At 41.4% G+C, this 20,269-nt stretch overlaps 1 protein-coding gene across 1 annotated transcript; it reads left to right on the top strand.

Annotated features, from left to right (window-relative positions):
- The first annotated feature begins 3,618 nt into the window (after nt 1-3,618).
- On the top strand, nt 3,619-16,959 carry POLR2D (RNA polymerase II subunit D). The gene is made up of 4 exons (XM_007093108.3): nt 3,619-3,758; nt 10,635-10,815; nt 15,286-15,381; nt 16,313-16,959. The coding sequence occupies exons 1-4, from the start codon at nt 3,686-3,688 to the stop codon at nt 16,389-16,391; spliced, it is 429 nt and encodes a 142-aa protein (XP_007093170.1). The 5' UTR covers nt 3,619-3,685; the 3' UTR covers nt 16,392-16,959.
- The last annotated feature ends 3,310 nt before the right edge of the window (nt 16,960-20,269 follow it).

The raw sequence follows: 20,269 nt of genomic DNA on the forward strand, positions 1-20,269 counted from the left end.
ACAAGCAACTGGTTAAACACAGAAATTGGTAGTAACACTGCAGGGTGTGAAAGGGATTCTCTGTTTCTTAAAGAGAAATTCTTGTTCTAGAAATTGCTGCGTGTTATACTATTGCCTGCAGTTAAACAGCATGGGATGCCGTATCATTGTGGGTTTTTGGGATTGGGGGGTGGGTGGTAGGTGGTGGTAGTTAAATGTGCATAACCCAACATTTGCTATTTTAGCCGTCCCTATAGTCTTGAAATGTGAACTAAGCCACCTGATCAGAGATCGGCAGGGCTATTTCTTGTGGGAGCGGAGGTGGGGTAAGTGCTCTAAAGCTTCTTCCAGATCACTCGGGGTCTGACCTCGATTGAAGACCTGGCTTTGAGATACTTGAAGGACTTGACTCGGAACCAACACTGCACAAAGAACCATAATAGTGTCCTGAGGAATGTAATGCAAGTGCTGTCCCTTCTGAGTGTTTTCCTCATTCTGAAATGAAGCTCTGACAAGGATTTTAGGATCTCTTCCCTCTGCTTACTTTCTGTTTCCATGAGGTTCTGTATGCTAGAGCAAATTAAAAAACAAGTGACCCCTCCAGTTTCAAGACTGTACCTATTGCTAGGGGAACCAAACAGGAGAGAGAGGTTTCAAATTCATCCTGTCAGCCACTCAGGTTCCTGCTGCGAATCCAGCCTCCCACCCCCAGTATGGCCATTCCTTCTTTGATCCCACCCTGGTTTCTGACCAAATAAGTAACCAAGGATGCTGATACTGGAATCTTTAGGCTGGCAGTCTGCTAGGCCTGAGCTCAAATCTTGGTTCTGCCATTTATGAGCCAGACAGCTAGTTACTACTCTGAGCCAAATGTTCTGCTTTGTGACAGGGCTGTGAACCTCCAAGGTAACCTGCCAGGAAGGCTTTGCCCAGGCCCCAGTGTACTGTTGCAATGGCTGGATGACTATCTGGACTGTCATCCAGTGTCAGATGTAGATGGGGACCACTAGGCAAGTATCAAAACCTCTGGGACTCCTAAGCTACTCTGGACATGTGGGAGGAGGAAGCATAACTATGCTCAGACCTTCAGGTCAGGATAGGCTTTCTGAAAGGGGTGAGTGCTGAAGTAAGCCCAGCTTGACCTCAAGCCCTCAAGAGGGCTTTTCAGGGAGAGTCTTAACAGTTCCAACACAGGGCACACTGCCCAGACGGGCTTTAGAATCCAAGAGTGGGACTCTCAGGGCAGCCTCCAGGAAGTTGTTGTACCTGGAAGGCAAGGGTGGTTTGCACAGTTACATAACCTCCCCACATCCCCACATCCCCATTCCGTTGTATCTCTAGAGATTGTATTAATAGTGAAAGGGAGGGGGTCACGTGTTTATTCCTTTGGTTTCCTTTGTACACTTACCAGGCAACTTCCAGCAGCAGGTGCCAAGATTTTTTTTTTTTTTTAATTTTTGAGAGAATAGATGAAATTGGGAGATTCTTAACATTAACTTTGAGTATAGGGAGAAGTGGGAAACATATCAGCATACTATATTAATGGCAGAATACCTGGGTCCAGGAAAGACATTAGTGATTCAGTCTACAAGAGATTCTTTGAGAAGCACACCAAAAGGTTACAAAAGTTGTAAATTACTATTTTGGTTGAAAAAAATGTAGAGCAACATTAATAAAATATGTATTACAGCAAACGTGTTTGCGTAAGTTCTGTATAATTAGTGTTTTCCTTCATTTCCCAAGAATTATATGATGAAAATGACATTTAAGGAAATTGAAATATGAATTTACCTCAAAGAGTGAATATTCCTCGTATGTACCTGATAATTTCATTCATGTTACTACCCCCCATCTGTTTTGACTAAATGTTAAAGAACAGTTCCAGTGCCCACCCCTGCTCCTCATATCTCTTGTGACTCACCTACCCCCAACCACAAGTAACTTTTTTCTCTATGTATCTTAAAAAAAATTTTTTTTTAATGTTTTTTTTTTTTTTGAGACAAAGACAGAGCATGAGCAGGGGAGGGGCAGAGAGTGAGGGAGACACAAAATCTGAAGCAGGCTCCAGGCTCTGAGCTGTCAGCACAGAGCCGGATGCGGGGCTCGAACTCACAGACTGTGAGATCATGACCTGAGCTGAAGTCATACGCCTAACCGACTGAGCCACCCAGGCGCCCCACTATGTATCTTTCTATAGCATTTTCTTTCACTTTTTTTTCTCTGACCACTTGCCATTTTCTGTCTTTTGTTATGGAAAATAAGCCCAGATTTTGCATCAGCTGCTTTTGGTCATCTTGTGGGGACATATTTATGACAATCATCTTTTTAACCCCAGGGCTTTCCACATGAGTGTTTATAAAGGTTTCCTGAATGAAAATGTTGTAGACCTTCCACCTTGCAAACATCACAGTGTGCATTTTCTCCTTACTTTCTTCACCTGTTCACTTCTTTCCTGCTGTGTGTATATAGAAGATACCAAGTGTTGGGTATCCAGCTTGATGTTGGCCAGCACATGGTAAGGTCCAGTAGGTATTTGGTGCTTGTAATGGCCTGTTGGTTGGACAGATGGAAGAAAAAGGCCTATACTGAGTTCCAGGCCCATTTCCCACACCCAGCTGCTGCATGTCCCCAGACTCCTCATCAGGACATTTTTCCTGCGCATCCAATGAATGAACCGTATAGGAAAACATTTTCAAACAGTCTGCCTATGCTATATAACCTACTATTATTTTACCCAGTAATTTTCTTCTGGAAATACAGATATACAGCAAATTAATTTTGTAAAAATTACTATATTTATAAATCAAAAGAATACAGATTACATATTGTCAAGTAATATATATATTTTTAATGTTGATTTATTTTTGTGTGTGAGAGGGAGAGCACGTGTGATCAGGGGAGGGGCAGAGAGAGAGGGGGACAGAGGGTCCCAAGCAGGATCTGCTCTGACAGCAGAGAGCCAGATGTGGGGCTGGAACCCATGAACTGGGAGATCATGACCTGTTAAGTCTTAGGCTTAACCGACTGAGCCACCCAAGGCGCCCCTTAATTCATCATTTGTAAACACAGTTTAAAGGACAATTAAACACTGTTCACCACAGAGACAAATAATGCACTAATTCCTTCCTTTGTTGTACAATCTTCTATTTTCTCCCAAGCCGAAAACAGCATCGTTTTTCATTTGCTTACATTTCTGTGTATCATCCAAATGTTCCAACAGATGTATTAAAGGTCTCTCAGCATCACTTCCCACGTGCTCAGAAGTATCAGAATAATTCACTACAAATCGATCACATTTTTTAAAATACTTAAGCGTTCAAAGAAATTCCACTGTGTTTTCGGCGTCACTAACCCAGCTTTCCCTCAAGACGAGTTCCTAGGGTCAATTAGCGCGTTCCCGCGTTTCATCTAATCCTTCCCCCGGCTCTAGGAAGCAGGCCTTACGACAGGCGAGGAAGCTGAGGCTCAGAAAGGTCAGTTGACCAGTCCGAGGACGCACGACAAAGGGACCCTCGACTCCCCAAAAAGCTCCGGGACTCCGTCGCCCTTGTCCGCCTGGGAATCCCAGAGAGCCGCGCCACCCCCACCAGCTTCCTGGTGGAAGCCCAACCCATCCTCCGACCACGCCCCTTCCGTGGCCGGGACCCGCGCTTCCGCTTCCGGCGGTGTGAGTGGGACGCGCGGCGTGGTGTGGCGTTTCGTGGCGATGGCGGCCGGAGGTAGCGACCCGCGGGCCGGCGACGTAGAGGAGGATGCCTCACAGCTTATCTTTCCCAAAGGTGGGGCTGGGGCTGCGCGACTGCCCCCGCTGTCCCGCGTGGTCGCCGCAAACCTGGCGTCGCCCTGTGCCTCGCCCGAGGCCGCGGCGGGCAGCTGGGCGGGTTCCCGGCTAGGAGACTGGCGGGGAGAATGGGGGATGCGGCCGTGGGAGGGGCCTGGGCCCGCACCGCCACTGTACCTCTAGAGGGGCCAGTCGGATTCCACGCCTGCTGCCTTGGAACCGTGGGCGCCCCGCTTCACGCCACCCCTGAGCAGCCTCTTGCTACTCGTTTAAGTAATTTACCCGGTAAACTGCGAAGTGCTGCAGGAATGTGGCAAGGATGAACAAAGCGACACTAGTTAAAGTGGTAAGGACATCATCATTAATCATTAATGTGCCATTCCAAGGGCGCTTGGCTGGCTCAGCCAGTAGAGCATGCGACTCTTGATCTCAGGGTCATGCGTTCAAGCCCCACATTGGGCAAGGAGCCGATTAAAAAAAAAAAAAGGTAATGTAAGGTTGCAAAAGGAAAAAGAGACTAGCGTGGACTGAACTTCCGATGTGTGCAGAGTGACTGCGCCTTTTAAAGGTAGAATAAAGAAATGGGGAGGAGGTGAGTGGGGTCTCCATAGGATCAGGGAAGTGAAAAATTACAAAAACCGGGAAGGGGGGGGTTGGTCGATTTGAAACCCATTTGGGTTTGTTAACTGGCGCTTGCAAGAGTTAAACTTACCCTCTCCCACAGCTCTCACTGTGAACTGACGGAGGAGGCCCTACCTTCAGGTGTTGGCGGGACAAACAGTAAATTTCTTGGGCAGACTTGGGTTTTCAGAGGCAGGAGCTTTAAAGAGGCTAAGGTCATCCTAGGAACATGGCCTTGAGCTGTTAGAAATTATATTAGTGTTTTGTTAAAGACTTTCTGGGCCAAGGTTGAGTCCCAAAAGGAGGACTCAGAGGAGCCTGGCTAGAGTTTGGGTCAAGGAGAGCCTTTGTCAGAGGACTACCTACAAGTACAGCACATTTTACTGTCAGGGAACTTCCTTTGTGCAGTGTGATATATTTTATTTGTAATTTATTTTTTTCCTTTTTTTATTTTAGTTTTTTAATTTACATCCAAGTTAGTTAGGTTTTAGTGCAACAATGATTTCAGGAGTAGAATCCTTAATGCCTCTTACCCATTTAGCCCATTCCCCCTCCCACAACCCCTCCAGTAACCCTCTGTTTGTTCTCCATATTTAAGAGTCTCTTGTGTTTTGTCCCCCTCCCTGTTTTTATATTATTTTTGCTTCCCTTCCCTTGTGTTCATCTGTTTTGTGTCTTAAAGTTCTCATATGAGTGAAGTCATATGATTTTTGTCTTTGACTAATTTCGCTTAGCATGATACCTCCAGTTCCATCCACGTAGTTGCAAATGGCAAGATTTCATTGGTTTTGATTGCCGAGTAATACCCCATTGTATACATATACCACATCTTCTTTATCCATTCATCTGCTGATGGACATTTGGGCTCTTTCCATACTTTGGCTATTGTTGATAGTGCTGCTATAAACATCGGGGTGCATGTGTCCCTTCGGAACAACACACCTGTATCCCTTGGATAAATACCTAGTAGTGCAATTGCTGGGTCGTAGGGTAGTTCTATTTTTAATTTTTTGTAGAACCTCCATACTGTTGTCCAGAGTGGCTGCACCAGTTTGCATTCCCATGAGCTGTGCAAAAGAGATCCTCTTTCTCCACATTGTCGCCAACATCTGTTGCCTGAGTTGTTAATGTTAGCTGATGTACTTTATTTGTAATTTAGAAGCCAAAAATAGGCAAGAAGCTTAAGATTTTAAAATAACCATATTTTACAGATAGTGGAAAATGCAAACTAAATCTTCACAGTATCCACCTTAACAATAATCTTAAAATTACCCAATAATTTTAAAATTGTTATATCCACGATAAAAACTGAAACTCTACACCCTTTTCACCCAGAGGAAACTACTGTAAACAATTTAGTGCTTATCCTTCCAGACTAATTTTATGTTTATTTATTAATATACACATACACTATTTTTCTTTGTAAAAATGAGATTATACAAAAGAAGTGCTACAGCCTTTAAAAATTTTGACGGTAGGGGTGCCTGGGTGACCCAGTCAGTTGAGCGTCCGACTTTGGTTCAGGTCATGATCTCACAGTTCATGAGTTCCAGCCCCAAGTCAGGCTCTGTGCTGACAGCTCAGAGCCTGGAGCCTGCTTCAGGTTCTGTGTTTCCCTCTCTCTCTGCTCTTCCCCCGCTTGTGCTCTGTCTCTCTCTTTCAAAAATAAATAAACATTTAAAAAAAATTTCTTTTAATAAAGAAATTTTTTGACAATATATTGTGTAGAACTTTTTTTTTGTTTTGTTTTTAAACTCCAGGCCCATTGTGGGGCTTGAACTCATGGCCTGGAGGTCAAGAGTTGCTTGCTCTGCTGACTCAGCCAGCCAGGCACTCCTGTCTTATTCTCTTAAAGGGCCGGATATACTTAGTGGTTTACCATAATACTATTTATCTGTTGATAAGCATATAGGTGGCTTCCAGTTTTTTATTTCATAGGCTCAATGTCAAATTTCCATAGGATAGCTTCATAGAAGTTTTTGGCAGAATAGAAGTGTGTGTGTGTGTGTGTGTGTGTGTGTGTGTGTGTGTTTAAGTGTAATAACTGAGAGATGCTTTCTTAATGTATGATAAAGCTTATTGTACTTGGGTTTTATCTAGGTACTTTTTATTTTTTACACTCTGAAAATATTTGTTTTGATAAAGGCAGGTAGCATCTGGTACACATGAAAATTTTATTGAATTTGGTATAATTAGATCTTAGATTCTGTCAAGTAATGGTATGTCAGAGTTCTGAGTATCTCTTATCTTTAACTTCTCAGCTCATATGGGGGGGGGGGACGACACAGTGTTTATTATGTAGTTTAGAACATGTGAAGATGGGGGCACCTGGTTTGCTCAGCCAGTACCACATTTGACTCTATGTCGGGGGTTGTGAATTCAAGCCCTATTTTGGGGGTAGACTTGACTTAAAAAAAAAGTGAAGATATATAGAAACAACAGTAAGTACTTAAAAGTTAAGGAAAGCCTTTGCTGTAGATAGCAAGCAAACAAATGTGTGCTAATTCATTTTAGGACAGAAAGAATGCATGAGGCAACTGAAAGCATCTGAGAGTTTGTAGTGGTAGTTTTCACAGCATGTTTGCCTGAAAATACAATTTGTCCTTTATCCATGTGATATAATTAACAGCAATTCTACTGAAAAAACTAGTAAGTAAGCCATTTTTTCCAAAAAGGTTTGTATGATCCCAGTCCCTCCCTCCCTTAATTAAAGAAATCCCCTAGAATATTTTGTACTAGAGAGAAAATTTTGTAGTAGAAGACCATCTGAAATTGCTACCTTTATCATAATGTTTGTAATGAAGCGTCCTCAAAATTCCCCGTGGAGGGGCCCCTGGGTGGCTCAGTTAAGTGTCCAACTTCAGCTCAGGTCATGATATCATGGTTTGTGAGTTCGAGTCCTGCATCAGGCTCTGTGCTGACAGCTCAGAGCCTGGAGCCTGCTTCGGATGCTGTATCTCCTTCTCTGCCCCCACCCTGCTTGTGCACGCGTGCGCACTCGCTCTCTCTTGCTCTCTCTGAAGAATAAACATACATTAATTTTTTTTTTTTTAATAAAAAAGAAAATTCCCAGTTGAGGTACTGGTCAAGGAATATTTTTCCTTCTTATAGGAAGGAATTGATAAATAATTTGGATGAATTGATAAATGATTTGGATTAATAAATTGTGGCTATGGTTCTTAAAAGATCAGTACAGAGGAAGAGTAACATGCATAGTTTGGCTGCTTTGACCTTTCATTGTTTGAAAGGAGTGAAAGTGATGTATAAATAGTACTTGGACATTATCCTCAGTAAAGAATAGGTGTTCTGACAGTTCTGTTCTGTTATATTTAACAGGTAAATTTTGCTTGGTACGGAAAGGGAGGCATATCTTACTTGGCCAATTTTCCAGGAGCCTTAAAAGCAGCAATAGCTGTAACAAACATGGAGATGATTCTTACTAGTAATTCTTGTTTAGCCTATTGGTTTCCATTTTCTTTTTTTTCTTTAAGTTTGTTTATTTTGAGAGAGCTTGCCCACAAGTGGGGGAGGCGCAGAGAGAAGGAATGAGAGAATCCCAAACAGGCTCTGCAGTGTCAGCATGGACTGGAACTTAGAAACCATGAGATCATGAACTGAGCTGAAACCAAGAGTCAGATGCTTAACTAACTGAGCCACCCAGATGCCCCTGATTTCCATTTTCTGAGTCTGTATCAATGCAGCAGCCTCAGAAGTTGAGATTAACCCACTTTTTAGCTGCTGCTGCTTTTTTTTCTCTTATGTCACTTGTGACTGTCACTTCAGAGCTGTGGAGTCCTACGCTCCTAATATTTACTGCTTTCTCAGCTCATTGCTTTGAAAGCAGTAGTTTCTTCACTTGTACGTCACTTCACCAGTGAGTAACAGGCAGTGACCTGGGCTGGACAGGAATTGGCTCTGAGTTCCTCTTGTTCAAATTCTGCTGACCTTGAGTAGAAAATAGCTTTTTGGTGCCTGTTAGATTCAGAAGTAATGAGAACCTTGCAAGTAAAAATACTGTTTCCTCCTGCTGCCACCCTCCCCCAGCACAGACTGTTGTGAAAGCAGAGTGGAGCTCTTGTCACCTGGCCCGAGAGAGGGGGGCCACCCCTCTGATAGTGGTATTAGTGATTTCCCGAGAGTAAACATACCCAGATCCCATGGAAATGCTAAATTGCACATAATTTGGGGTTTTCCTCATTAGTCTTCATCAGTGTGGGATTAGAAACATGAATCCATGTTTATGAATGGTTCCTACTCTGGAGGAACTCCCTGATAAAGAAAAGGCAGAAACCAGCTCTAATACTTTATAATAATTATTAGGAATGTATGCTCCTGTGGGATGCAAGGGAGACACTGGTTTCCCAAGGAGATAATGTTATTCTGAAAATATAGGGAAAGTTTGCCATATATTATGGAAAAACCTAGTTTTTTAATTTATTTATCTTTTAAAACTAGTTTTTAAAGACTGCTTACTGGTATTCTTACTGTTCATGAGGATTATTATAATTTTTTTTTTTTAAGTTTGTTTTCAGAAAGAGGGCACAAGCAGGGGAAGGGCAGAGAGAAAGAGAGAATCCCAAGCAGGCTCCATGCTGCCAGTGTAGACTCCAGTGTGGGACTTGAACTCACAAACCTTGAGATTATGACCTGAGCCAAAATCAAGAGTTGTACATTTAACTGATTGAGCTACCCACGTGCTCCAAGAGGATTTTTTTTAATGTTTATTTTTTATTTTTGAGAGCAAGTGTGGCAAGGGCAGAGAGAGAGGGGACAGAGGGTCTGAAGCAGGCTCTGCGCTGTCAGGCTGATACCAGTGAGCCCCATGCAGGGCTTGAACTCATGAACCGTGAGATTATATATAACCTGAGCCAAAGTCAAATGCTCAACCGACAGGATTATTTAAAGAAATTTTTTTAAATGTTTATTTTTGAGAGACAGAGACATGGCACGAGTGGGGGAGGGGCAGAGAGAGAGGGAGACACAGAATCTGAAGCAGGCTCCAGGCTCTGAGCTGTCAGCACAGAGCCCAATGCGGGGCTCGAACTCACGAGCCATGAGATCATGACCTGAGCCTAAGTCAGATGCTCAGCAGACTGAGCCACCCAGGCACCCCGACTGAGGATTATTTTAAATGAGCGAGCCCAAATGTCCATCAAATGATGAATAGATAAAAATGCGGCATGTGCATATATATATAACATATATATGTGTACATACACACTCGTACACACTCAGTGGAATATTACTTAGCCATAAAAAGAATGAAATCTTGCTATTTACAATGACATGGATGGAGCTAGAGAGTATAATGCTAAGTGCCATAAGAGAAAGACATTGATTTCACTCATATGTGGAATTTAAGAAACAGAACAGATGTACATAGGGGAAAAGAAAAAAAGAGGGGCAAATCAGAAAACAGACTCTATAGGAAAAAAAAACAAGGTTGCTGGAGGGGAAGTGGGGCCGGGGGGATGAGTTAAACGGGTGATGGGTATTAAGGAGGGCACTTGTAATGAGCACTGGGTGTCATGTATAAGTGATGAATCCCTAAATTATATACTTGAAACTAATATTACACTGTATGTTAACTCACTAGAACTTAAAAAACTTGAAACTAAAAAAATAAATGGGTATCAAGGGCAGGAGATTTGTGTGAGGGTAAATATTTGAAATAGGTTTAGTTGGTAAATACATAAGACTATGAAACCTGGAAGGTAGGGAGTAGGGACTTCTGGCCTCAGGCCCAATGCCAAGTACGTGATCTGGGTGAATGAGTAGATAATAGATTCATTCAGGTACTAAAATAGAATTGGGGGTGCATTATTGTGTGTTTCCAAACCCTTGGCCCTCCCTAATGTGTAATAATTATTAAAATTGAGGGTATAGTATTAGTATTATGGAACTACATTAGGAGCTCATGCAAGCTAAAGAGAAATAATTGTTGGTTATGCTCCCTTTTGGAATCAGTAACTGGCCTAATTAGGATAATGACGTGTCATTATTTAATAGCACGTCCAGGTCAGGTTCTTTGATGTTAGAAACTGTCTGGCCCCACTGAACTAAATTTTAGTCTCATGAACTCTTCTGTGCCTTGTGGTAGGCAGGTCTGGCTGAAGGTGAAGCTGTGGGATATGCGGCCTCTGGATTTATGCAGGGATGCAAACTTGCTGTTAATCTCGAAAGCAAAATGAACATTTAGAAGCTGTCTTTTGAAGGAATATTTTCAGCTGACATTTGTGCTTCTCACAAATAGAGTTTGAAACAGCGGAGACACTACTAAATTCAGAAGTTCACATGCTTCTGGAGCATCGAAAGCAACAGAATGAGAGTGCAGAGGATGAACAGGAACTTTCTGAGGTCTTCATGAAAACTTTAAATTACACAGCCCGTTTCAGTCGTTTCAAAAACAGAGAGACTATTGCCAGTGTCCGCAGGTGAGTGCTAAAGGAAAGTTTTTATTAATCCAAATTCGTGGATGTCTGCGCGTAAAATACTTTTGCCTCCAGCGCCACCAGCACCACCAGCACCACCAGCACCACCAGCACCAGCACCAGCACCAAATGGGCATCATCTATACCATGAACGTAAGAAAAATAATGTCTTTGTCAGAAATTTAAAAATGGCTCTTTGATCACCAGAATGCTCTTTGATCACCTTTTCCGGTACCTGAAATCCCCATGGTCATCCTGTACAGTAACCACTATTGGCAGTTTGTTGTTATTCTTCCAGATCTTTTCCATGCATTCACATACATACATACACCTATAAACAACACACAAGTGATTTGTGGTGGTGGCTGTTTTAATAAAATGGGCTTATTTATTTATTATTCACCTGAAATGTCTTCAAGATCTTTTTTTTTTGTATTTTAATTTTAATTGTTTTTAATGTTTATTTTTGAGAGAAAGAGACAGAGCATGAGGGGGAGGGGGAGAGAGAGAGAGGGAGACACGGAATCTGAAGCAGGCTCCAGGCTCCAGCTGTCAGCACAGGGCCAGACGCAGGGCTCAAACCCATGATCCACGGGATCATGACCTGAGCCACGCAGGCTCCCCTCAAGATCTTTATATGTTTGTAAATATAAATCAGGAACTGTACCTTTCAGAAGGTGGGTTTTAGCATTTTTTCCCAAGGCATTGCTTCTCAAATTGAGTTGGATGTAACCTGGGAAACAGTGATGCTCTGGGGCATATAGGAGGCCACAGGAGAAACATCTTCCTCAAGTAGCAGTTTAATTTAATGGTAGGTGATTTTAAAACATTTCTACATTAAAACAAACAGATACCAGCATACTGTGGAGTAAAACAAAAACTGTGTATAAATTCTTGAATTAAATTACAAGACTTAAAACCCTACTTGTAGATGCAGAAAGTCATTTGAGCCCATGTGCCCAGGTCGCCTAGGGGTACTTGTTTGCTGTGTTCCAGAGAAAATGTTTGAGAAGTACTGTCCTTAGGAAAAGCAAGTGTACAAAAAAGATATATATACACATTTTTCAGGGAGATATTTCTAATAGCCAAGGGTAAAAAGAAAAAAAAAGAAAAGCAACCTAAACATTCAATAGTAATTAAATAAATAAAGTGGTAAATCATTTGGTGAACTACTATATTGTTATTAAAATTGTGGTAGCGGGGCACCTGGGTGGCTCAGTCGGTTGGTTAAGTGTCCGATTTCGGCTCAGGTCATGATCTCGCAGTCTGTGAGTTCGAGTCCCGCATCGGGCTCTGTGCTGACAGCTCAGAGCCTAGAGCCTGTTTCAGATTCTGTGTCTCCCTCTCTCTGACCCTCCCCCATTCATGCTCTGTCTCTCTCTGTCTCAAAAATAAATAAAGGTTAAAAAAAAATTAAAAAAATATTGTAGCAAATGAAAGATGTTGACATGTTAAGTGTGCAGAAAATGAAGGTGATAAAATTGTATCTGAAGTATACAGTCTGTTCTAGAAAGTGTGGGTGTACACACTGAGGAAAGATGGGAGGGGAGTGTGCAGTGTTGGGCCTGTGAGGTGACCTGAGTAGATGAAGGTAGGCTTATACCTTCGTGAACAAATGGTCTCAGGATTGTAAACATGTTGGTTCTCCCCAAATTACTGTATATATTTAGTGCCATTCTGCAACCTCAAGGAAATGGCCGGGGGGGGGGGGGAGGAGGCTAATAAAATGATCTTAAAATTGTAAGAATTGTCAGAAAAAATTTTCTAAGAAAAATGAAGAAGAATTTGTTGTAAATGACAACAAATTCAAATACAATTCTATCATATTTTGTGTGAGTCCAGTATATGGCATTGTAGGTTAGTGGGGAAATACTTTAAAACAAAGTTTGAACACTATATCACGTTTTTAAAGTTTATTTATTTTGAGTTGGGGAGGGGCAGAGAGAGATTCCTTAGCAGGCCCCATGCTGTCAGCACAGAGCCTGACATGGGGCTCTGTCCCTCAAACTGAGATCATGACCTGAGCTGATATCAAGAGTCAGACGTTTAACCGAATGAGCCACCCAGACACATACCCCCTCCCCTTTTTTTAAGGTTTATTTATTTATTTTGAGGGGGGGGGGCAGAGAAGAGAGGGAGAGAGTGATTGCCAGGCAGCCTCTGCCCTGTCAGCACACAGCCTGTCTCAGGGCTCAAACTCACAAACTGTGAGATCATGACCTGAGCCAAAACCAAGAGTTGGACACTTAACTGACTGAGCCACCCAGGCACCCCTGAACACTGTATCTTACACCGAATTTAATTCCTCAGGAATTAAGGATTGGAATATAAACCATGGTGAATAAAAGTGTTATGTGACAATGTGAGTGAATATATGTATTATTTTGGCTGTGGTTAGTAGGACTTTAAATGTGGGGAAACTTGAGTGATTTCAGTTGAATATAAGCTTTGTGAGGGCAGGAACTTGGTCGTATTCATCACTGTCAGACTCATTGTGGGCACTAAATAAATACTGAATAAAAAAAAGAATTTGTATAAATATCTTTAAACTCCCCTACGTCAAATAAAATGCCGCATGCAAAATATAAGTATAAATAAACAGGGAAAGAATTGGTATCCTTAACATTGAAAACTCCCAGCAAATAATTAAGAAAGAGGTGACACCAGTTTTTGAAAATGGACACCGTCTCCAATTAGAGGCTTGATTTGAATCAGAACTTTAAATGGCTAGCTAATTCACATGAAATTATGCTCATCTTCAAGAAAATCAAAAAATGGTAAAAGAGCTAAGTAGATTTGAAAAGATTAGAAAAAGGGGCGCCTGGGTGACTCGGTTAAGTGTCTGACTCTAGAATTCGGCTCAGGTCACGATCTCGCAGTTCCTGAGTTCAAGCCCCATACTGGGCTCTCTGCTGTCAGCGTAGAACCCACTTCTCGGATCTTCTGTTCCCCTCTCTCTCTGCCCCTCCCCTGCTTGTTCTCTCTCTCTATCCCTCTCACCCTCCCTCCCTCTCTCTCTCAAAATAAATAAACTTAAAGACATTCATATCCTCTGGATAATTTGACTTCCAGGAATTTATCTTTAAAACACACAGTAATTGGGGCACTTGGCTGGCTCAGTTGGTGGAGCAGCCAACCTTCTATGTCAGGGTTGTAAGTTCAAGCCCCACGTTGGGCATAGAACTTAAAAATTAAATCTTTAAAAAAAATGCACAGTAATCAAAACTAAATCACACAGTAATCGATCAAATACACAAAGAGGTACACATAATGTTCAAAAAACATTACTTAAAATGAATAATTGAGACAGTTGAAATGTTCAACAGCAGGAAATTTGATATATAAATTATGGCACAGCCTTTTAGTGGAGTGCCATGTTCAGGGTGCTATTATGTGTGTACTAATAGGAAAACATCTGTGTTGTTGATTGGAAAAAGGCCAATCACAGAATGACATTTGTTATGACTCATTTGTTTTAAAAAAGAAATTACAGAGGAGGGGAAGGTGATCTCCATGGAAAAGTTAATACTAGTTATTTCTGGGTAGGATTTCAGGTTATCTTCACCTTTTTGATATCTTTTGTATTGTTTATGAGTATATGTTCATTTTACAACAAACCCCTCCACATACATACCTACACTACACTTCTTTAGAAACCTCTTCCCAAGTAACTAAGTTTACAATATTTTCTTTAGAAAATGGATATAGCTTTTTAAGTGACAAAAAGTGATGAATGTGAGTGAATATTCTAAAACAGAAAAGTGTTTGGAATGATACGCTAAGATAATAACATTGATTTTGTTTAGGTAGTGATATGGGTAGCTTTTATTTATCTGTCCTGTATTTTCTAAATTCTGTGTGATAACTAATATGCTTGTAATAGAATGATACGCACAGTAAATGTTTTGTTTCCGAACAGATGTTTAAGGTGTTCTCTGAAACCAAATCCACCATGGATGAGCTCTCTTTTAAGAGCTCTATGTGTGAAAAACCAAGATAGGATTTGACAGTGTTTTATACAATTTGAATTAGAACTGTGCATTTAAAATAAGATGCTGTTTGCACACATATTTGTACAAAGTAAGGTTTGCCTATATTTATTTTGTAGATAAGTTTAAAAGAGAATTTTTGTCACAATGTCCAAACAAGGGAGGAGATAACAACAAAATAAATTCCTGAGGAAAAGGTTGTGTAGTCCTTAAGGTGTATATGGTGGTTTTTCAAAAGTTAAAATGACAGGGCTTCTCTTGCCCTGTGTGCTCTGCTCACTTTTGTGGCCTCTGTCTGATTTCACTGTAACTTCCTGTTCTCCAGGAAATGATCTGAAAGTGTGATTTGGCCGCCAAGCTAACTATATGAAAGATTGCAAGTGCTTTGCTTGTTTACCTTTCTTGCTAAGTACCTTTGGGTTCTCTTTTTCCTAGTCATCATTCTTTGATTTTTGTTTGTTTTGATTCTCTACTCTGTGATCAGCTTGTTGCTCCAGAAGAAGCTTCATAAGTTTGAGTTGGCCTGTTTGGCCAACCTTTGCCCAGAGACTGCTGAGGAGTCAAAGGCTCTGATCCCAAGGTTAGTACCGGCTGTGCTGAGTTCTGTATGTTGGATAGATTCCTACAAGTAGAATTAGTGTGTCTAAATGGTGTGTGCATTTAAAATATGGACTGATATCATCAGCATTGAATGGAGTGCCTTTTTTAACAGGGTATGAAAATGATGGTTTTATAGCACACCGTTAGCAAAAATGTGGAACAGCTGAATCTTTCATACACTGATGGTAGGAGTGCAAATTAGTACAGTCACTCACTTTGGAGAACAATTTAGCTACATCTAGTAAAGTTAAAGATGATTATACACTGACCCAAAAACCATTCCTGGGTACATGCCCTGAAAGCAGCTCATACAGTTCATAAGAAGGCATGTATTCTAGTGCTCATTACTGCATTGTTCGTGGTAACAGAACTTGATAATCTGTCAAACATGGGCATGAATAAAAAAATCATTTATATAGCAATGAAAAATTAATGAACTGGAATAACATCAAATACCAAAATGAATTTGGAGTGAAGAAAATTGTAGAAGGATATATACAGAATGATGCCATTTCTTATAAAGTAAAAACAGTGCTGCATATGACTTGAGAGAGATAGATAATAGGTATAAAATAAGTATAGAAATGATAAATACCAAATTTAGCATAATGGCTAATTCTGGGGAAGGTATTTTGATAGGGAGCATACACAGAGCCATTCATTAATTTGTTCTGTTGTGTTTATCAAAGAAATCTAAATCAAGTAGGAGTAACTATTAAGGTTACCTTATTTTCTATACTTTTTTAAATCTTTGAAATACTTCATAGTGTTTCTAAAAGGAATGGCATGCAGGAAGTAGAGCTGAAATGGAGAAGTGGGCACAGCGGTGCTCAAAGATCAGTGTGTTAAAAAGAGATCGGGAACATTGTCAGTCGCTGAGACACTTAGTTCTTTTGGTTTTCTTCTCGTAGCCTGGAGGGGCGGTTTGAAGATGAGGAGCTGCAGCAGATTCTTGATGATATCCAGACCAAGCGCAGCTTTCAGTATTAATCTCCAGGTACCATTCTGCTGCTGAGGGCACGACACCCCAGCCCAGCACCACTGTCCCAGGCTCTGGAGCTGACTTACACAGAAATTGTATGGCAGAAGACACTTGGTGTAGGTTGCTGTGTCGGACTTGACTAGTGGACCTTGATAACCTGACCTTGCCTCTCAGAAGGGTGAGATGGGGTGATGTGCTCATATGCTACACTGTTGACTACCTCATACCACGGTTTTGGTCCTGGTGGTATTTTTTAAGTCCTCTCTACTCCCAGCATGGGACTTTAACTCATGACCCCAGGATCAATTGACGCATGCTCTACCAACTGATGCAGCCAGGTGCCCCCTTTTTAAGATTTTATCTTTTTAGCTCCTGTGTTATTTTTGATTCCTAAGATTTCATGTTTAATAATTTCAATCTGTTTATAGTTCTTAAAACTAATAGAATGTATAAAACTGGTATAGGAAGCAATAGTCTTATCTCAATGTGAAAGGAAGAATTAAGGGGGGCCCCTGGCTGGCTCGGTCAGTATAGCATACAATTCTTGATCCCAGGGCCATGAGTTCAAGCCCCATGTTGGGCATGGAGCCCACTTAAAAAAACAAAACAAACAAAACCCAAACAGGGGTCCCCAAATATAAATGCAAAAGGAAGAATTAAACCAGATCTGTATCGTCATTTAAAATTCTTAAAGGAGGATAGTCATGACTGTGAGACAGCATTGGCATCGTGCTTAACCTGGAAGTCCAGGAAGAAGCTTGCTGGAAAGCAGTTACACCTGAGGATAACTGCCAAGCATCATGGAGCCCATAGCCCTGAGGTACATGGGTACTTGGCCTTTTTTCTTGGACTGTTGCAGAATGTAGGTTTGGAGGCAGTGGTCCTTAAGCACTATTTTCTCACTCCCAAATTAAGGTTTTTTTCCTTCATAGGCCAAACTTGAAGGTTTGGACACTTTGAAGAGTCTTTGAATGGGACATTCTGGTCCAAACCTCTGGCTTGCTACTCAGTAGGTGTTCTCTGATGAGGGTGACTTGGAAGGAGGGAGCCTGCCTCTTCGGGAGCCACTACAGTGCAGTCGCTCGATGTGAAGCTAGTTGGGGGAATCTCTTTAATAGCTAAACATTCTAGCTGGGTGTACTGCAGTATCATAGCCAATGAGGTCTAGCCACGGCACAGATACTGGTCACTGAATAAAAAAGAAAAAGCTAAACATTCTAGCTTTGATATTTCTGAGAAGAAATATGCCTGTTTTCTTCACAATTTGGAGATTTTTCTTTAGAGCGCTTGTTGGCTCCAGATGAATGTATGACCCAAAAAAAGGTTGGAGAGACAACAAAGTTTGTTTTGTTTTGTTTTGTTTTAAATAGGTTCCACATCCATTGTAGGACTTGAACTCCTGACTCGGAGATCAAGAGTCTTATGCTCTACTGACTGAGCTTGCCAGAGGCCCCAACAAAGCTAGCTTTTAAAAGGTAAGATAGTTTGGAGTGCCTCACTGGCTCAGTCAGTAGAGCATATGATTCTTGATCTTGGGGTCATGAGTTCAAGCTCATGTTTGGTGTAGAGTTTACTTAAAAAATAAAATAGTTTGATATGAGCTGGCTAAGGCAAAAATAAACTTTATAAATTCTTTCATTTTCTGAAATGACACAGTTTATAAGTCACTGATATTTAGTATTTGAAGGAAATCATCTTTTCATCCTTGGCAACTTCCCTTCTTTGAAACTCATCAGTGTTCTGGGTTATAAAATGTGGATGCTAATAGTATGTATTCCATAGATAATTTTGAGAAGATTGCTAAAAAGAGCCTAATTAGTGTGTGACATCTATTATGTCCCAATAAACGTTCGCTCGTATTAGCATCTCGGTCAGATGAGCAAGTAGACATAGGTAGTTAGCTTGCTTCATAGAAATTAGTGTAGGAATTTGGTAGCATGCCACTGGTACTGGTATCAGGCTATGAAAGCCAAATTACTTGGATCCGTAGAATTGTTTTTAAAGAGAGGCAGTAACACGTGTGGCTTGGCACCAACTAGTGGCACAGAAAGAAGAGACCTAAAAGCAGACCTAAGGGACAGTCTAGGCCTATGTGCTATATGGCAAGGGAGCAGTGCATTGTCGCCCACGTGCCAGTAGTCCGTGAGCCGCCTGAGCATGTCAAAGCATGTAATGGGCCCGGCATAGAGTTAGGCACTGATGAATGGTAGTAAGATGATCAGAAATACTAGGGAAAAAAGAACAACAACATATCAGGGAACTAACTATTTGTAAAAGCGATGTCATGCTATGTTACAGATTCAGTCTGGCTAATGTTCTGCTGGACATTGTTTTCTGCAGTGCGGTCCCAGACCACGTCTTACAGAATCATTAGGAGACCCTGCATAATCTTTAATCATCTGTGACACATGGTGAGGCTCACTGTACTGTGTTTGCAAAAGCTGAAACAAAACCTACTGAGCATTAAAACAGGGATGTCATGTTGTCAAGCCATCATCAGAAAGCTAAGTTAACTGGAAGAAACTTTGCTGAAGATTGTAGTCATTCTGGTTTTATTAAACTTTATTAAACTTAAGGTTTGAGGGGCGCCTGGGTGGCTCAGTCGGTTAAGCGGCCGACTTCGGCTCAGGTCATGATCTCGCGGTCCGTGAGTTCGAGCCCCGCGTCGGGCTCTGTGCTGACAGCTCAGAGCCCGGAGCCTGTTTCGGATTCTGTGTCTCCCTCTCTCTGACCCTCCCCCATTCATGCTCTGTCTCTCTCTGTCTCAAAAATAAATAAACATTAAAAAAAAATTAAAAAAAAAAACTTAAGGTTTGAAAAACAGCCTTCCTGAATGGAGCCTGAACAGCACAAGCTGTTCTTATCAAGCATTAATGTTTTAAGTTTATTTACAGAACCACTGCTGCCCACATGAAGACCTGCACGTGAATGGTGCTTGCAGTGTTACTCATAATAGCCCAAACCTGGAAACAATCTGAATGCCCACCAACTGATGAATAAACAAAATCTATATCCAAATGGCAGAATACTGTTTATCAATAAAAAGGAACAAATGTACAAAAAGCACAAAATTACTGAAGCCCACAGGATATGCCGGTGGTGTGACATATTTTCTACTTTTTGTTATGAAAAGTTTAAACAGAGAAGCTCAAAGACCGTACATTGATCACCTATCATCACTTACATGTAACATAACGTTTGTAATATTTGCTTCATCTCTATTTTTGCTAGGAAGCAGTTGAAAGCAGCTTGACACTTCATTGAAATTACTTAAGCTTGCACTTTTAAAAACACTTTATTGGCACCTGTGTGTCTCAGTCAGTTGAGCGTTGACTTCAGCTCAGGTCATGATCTTTTGGTTCACAAGTTTGAGCCCCGCATCGGGCTCTGTGTTAATGGCTCAGAGCCTGGAGCCTGCTTTGCGGATTCTTTGTCTCCCTCTCTGTCTGCCCTCCCCCACTCGTTCTCTCTCTCTCTCTCTCTCTCTCTCTCTCTCTCTCTCTCTCTCTCTCTCTCTCAGATATTAAAAAAATTAAAAATAAAGCACTTTGTTCTGGAGGTGCCTGGGTGGTCTAGGGTTAAGCATCTGACTTCAGGTCATGATCTCATGGTTTGTGGGTTCAAGCCGCACATCAGGCTCCGTGGTGACAGTGCAGGGCCTGCTTGGGATTCCTTCTCTCTCTCTCTGTCTCTTTGCCCCTCCCCACCTCAAAATGAATTAACAAAACTTTTAAAGTTTGGGTAAACTTTAAAAAAATAATATTTTGTAAGTAGCATTTTTGCACTTGGGAAAGTCGACCAGAATTTCCTGGTATTTAATACTCAGTTCATAATTCCAATTTTTGGGGGGAAGAGTTCTGAGCCAAGGTCGGACCCAGTGTTGGTA

Source organism: Panthera tigris, chromosome C1 (assembly GCF_018350195.1).
Source record: "Panthera tigris isolate Pti1 chromosome C1, P.tigris_Pti1_mat1.1, whole genome shotgun sequence".
NCBI classification, from domain to species: Eukaryota; Metazoa; Chordata; class Mammalia; order Carnivora; family Felidae; genus Panthera; species Panthera tigris.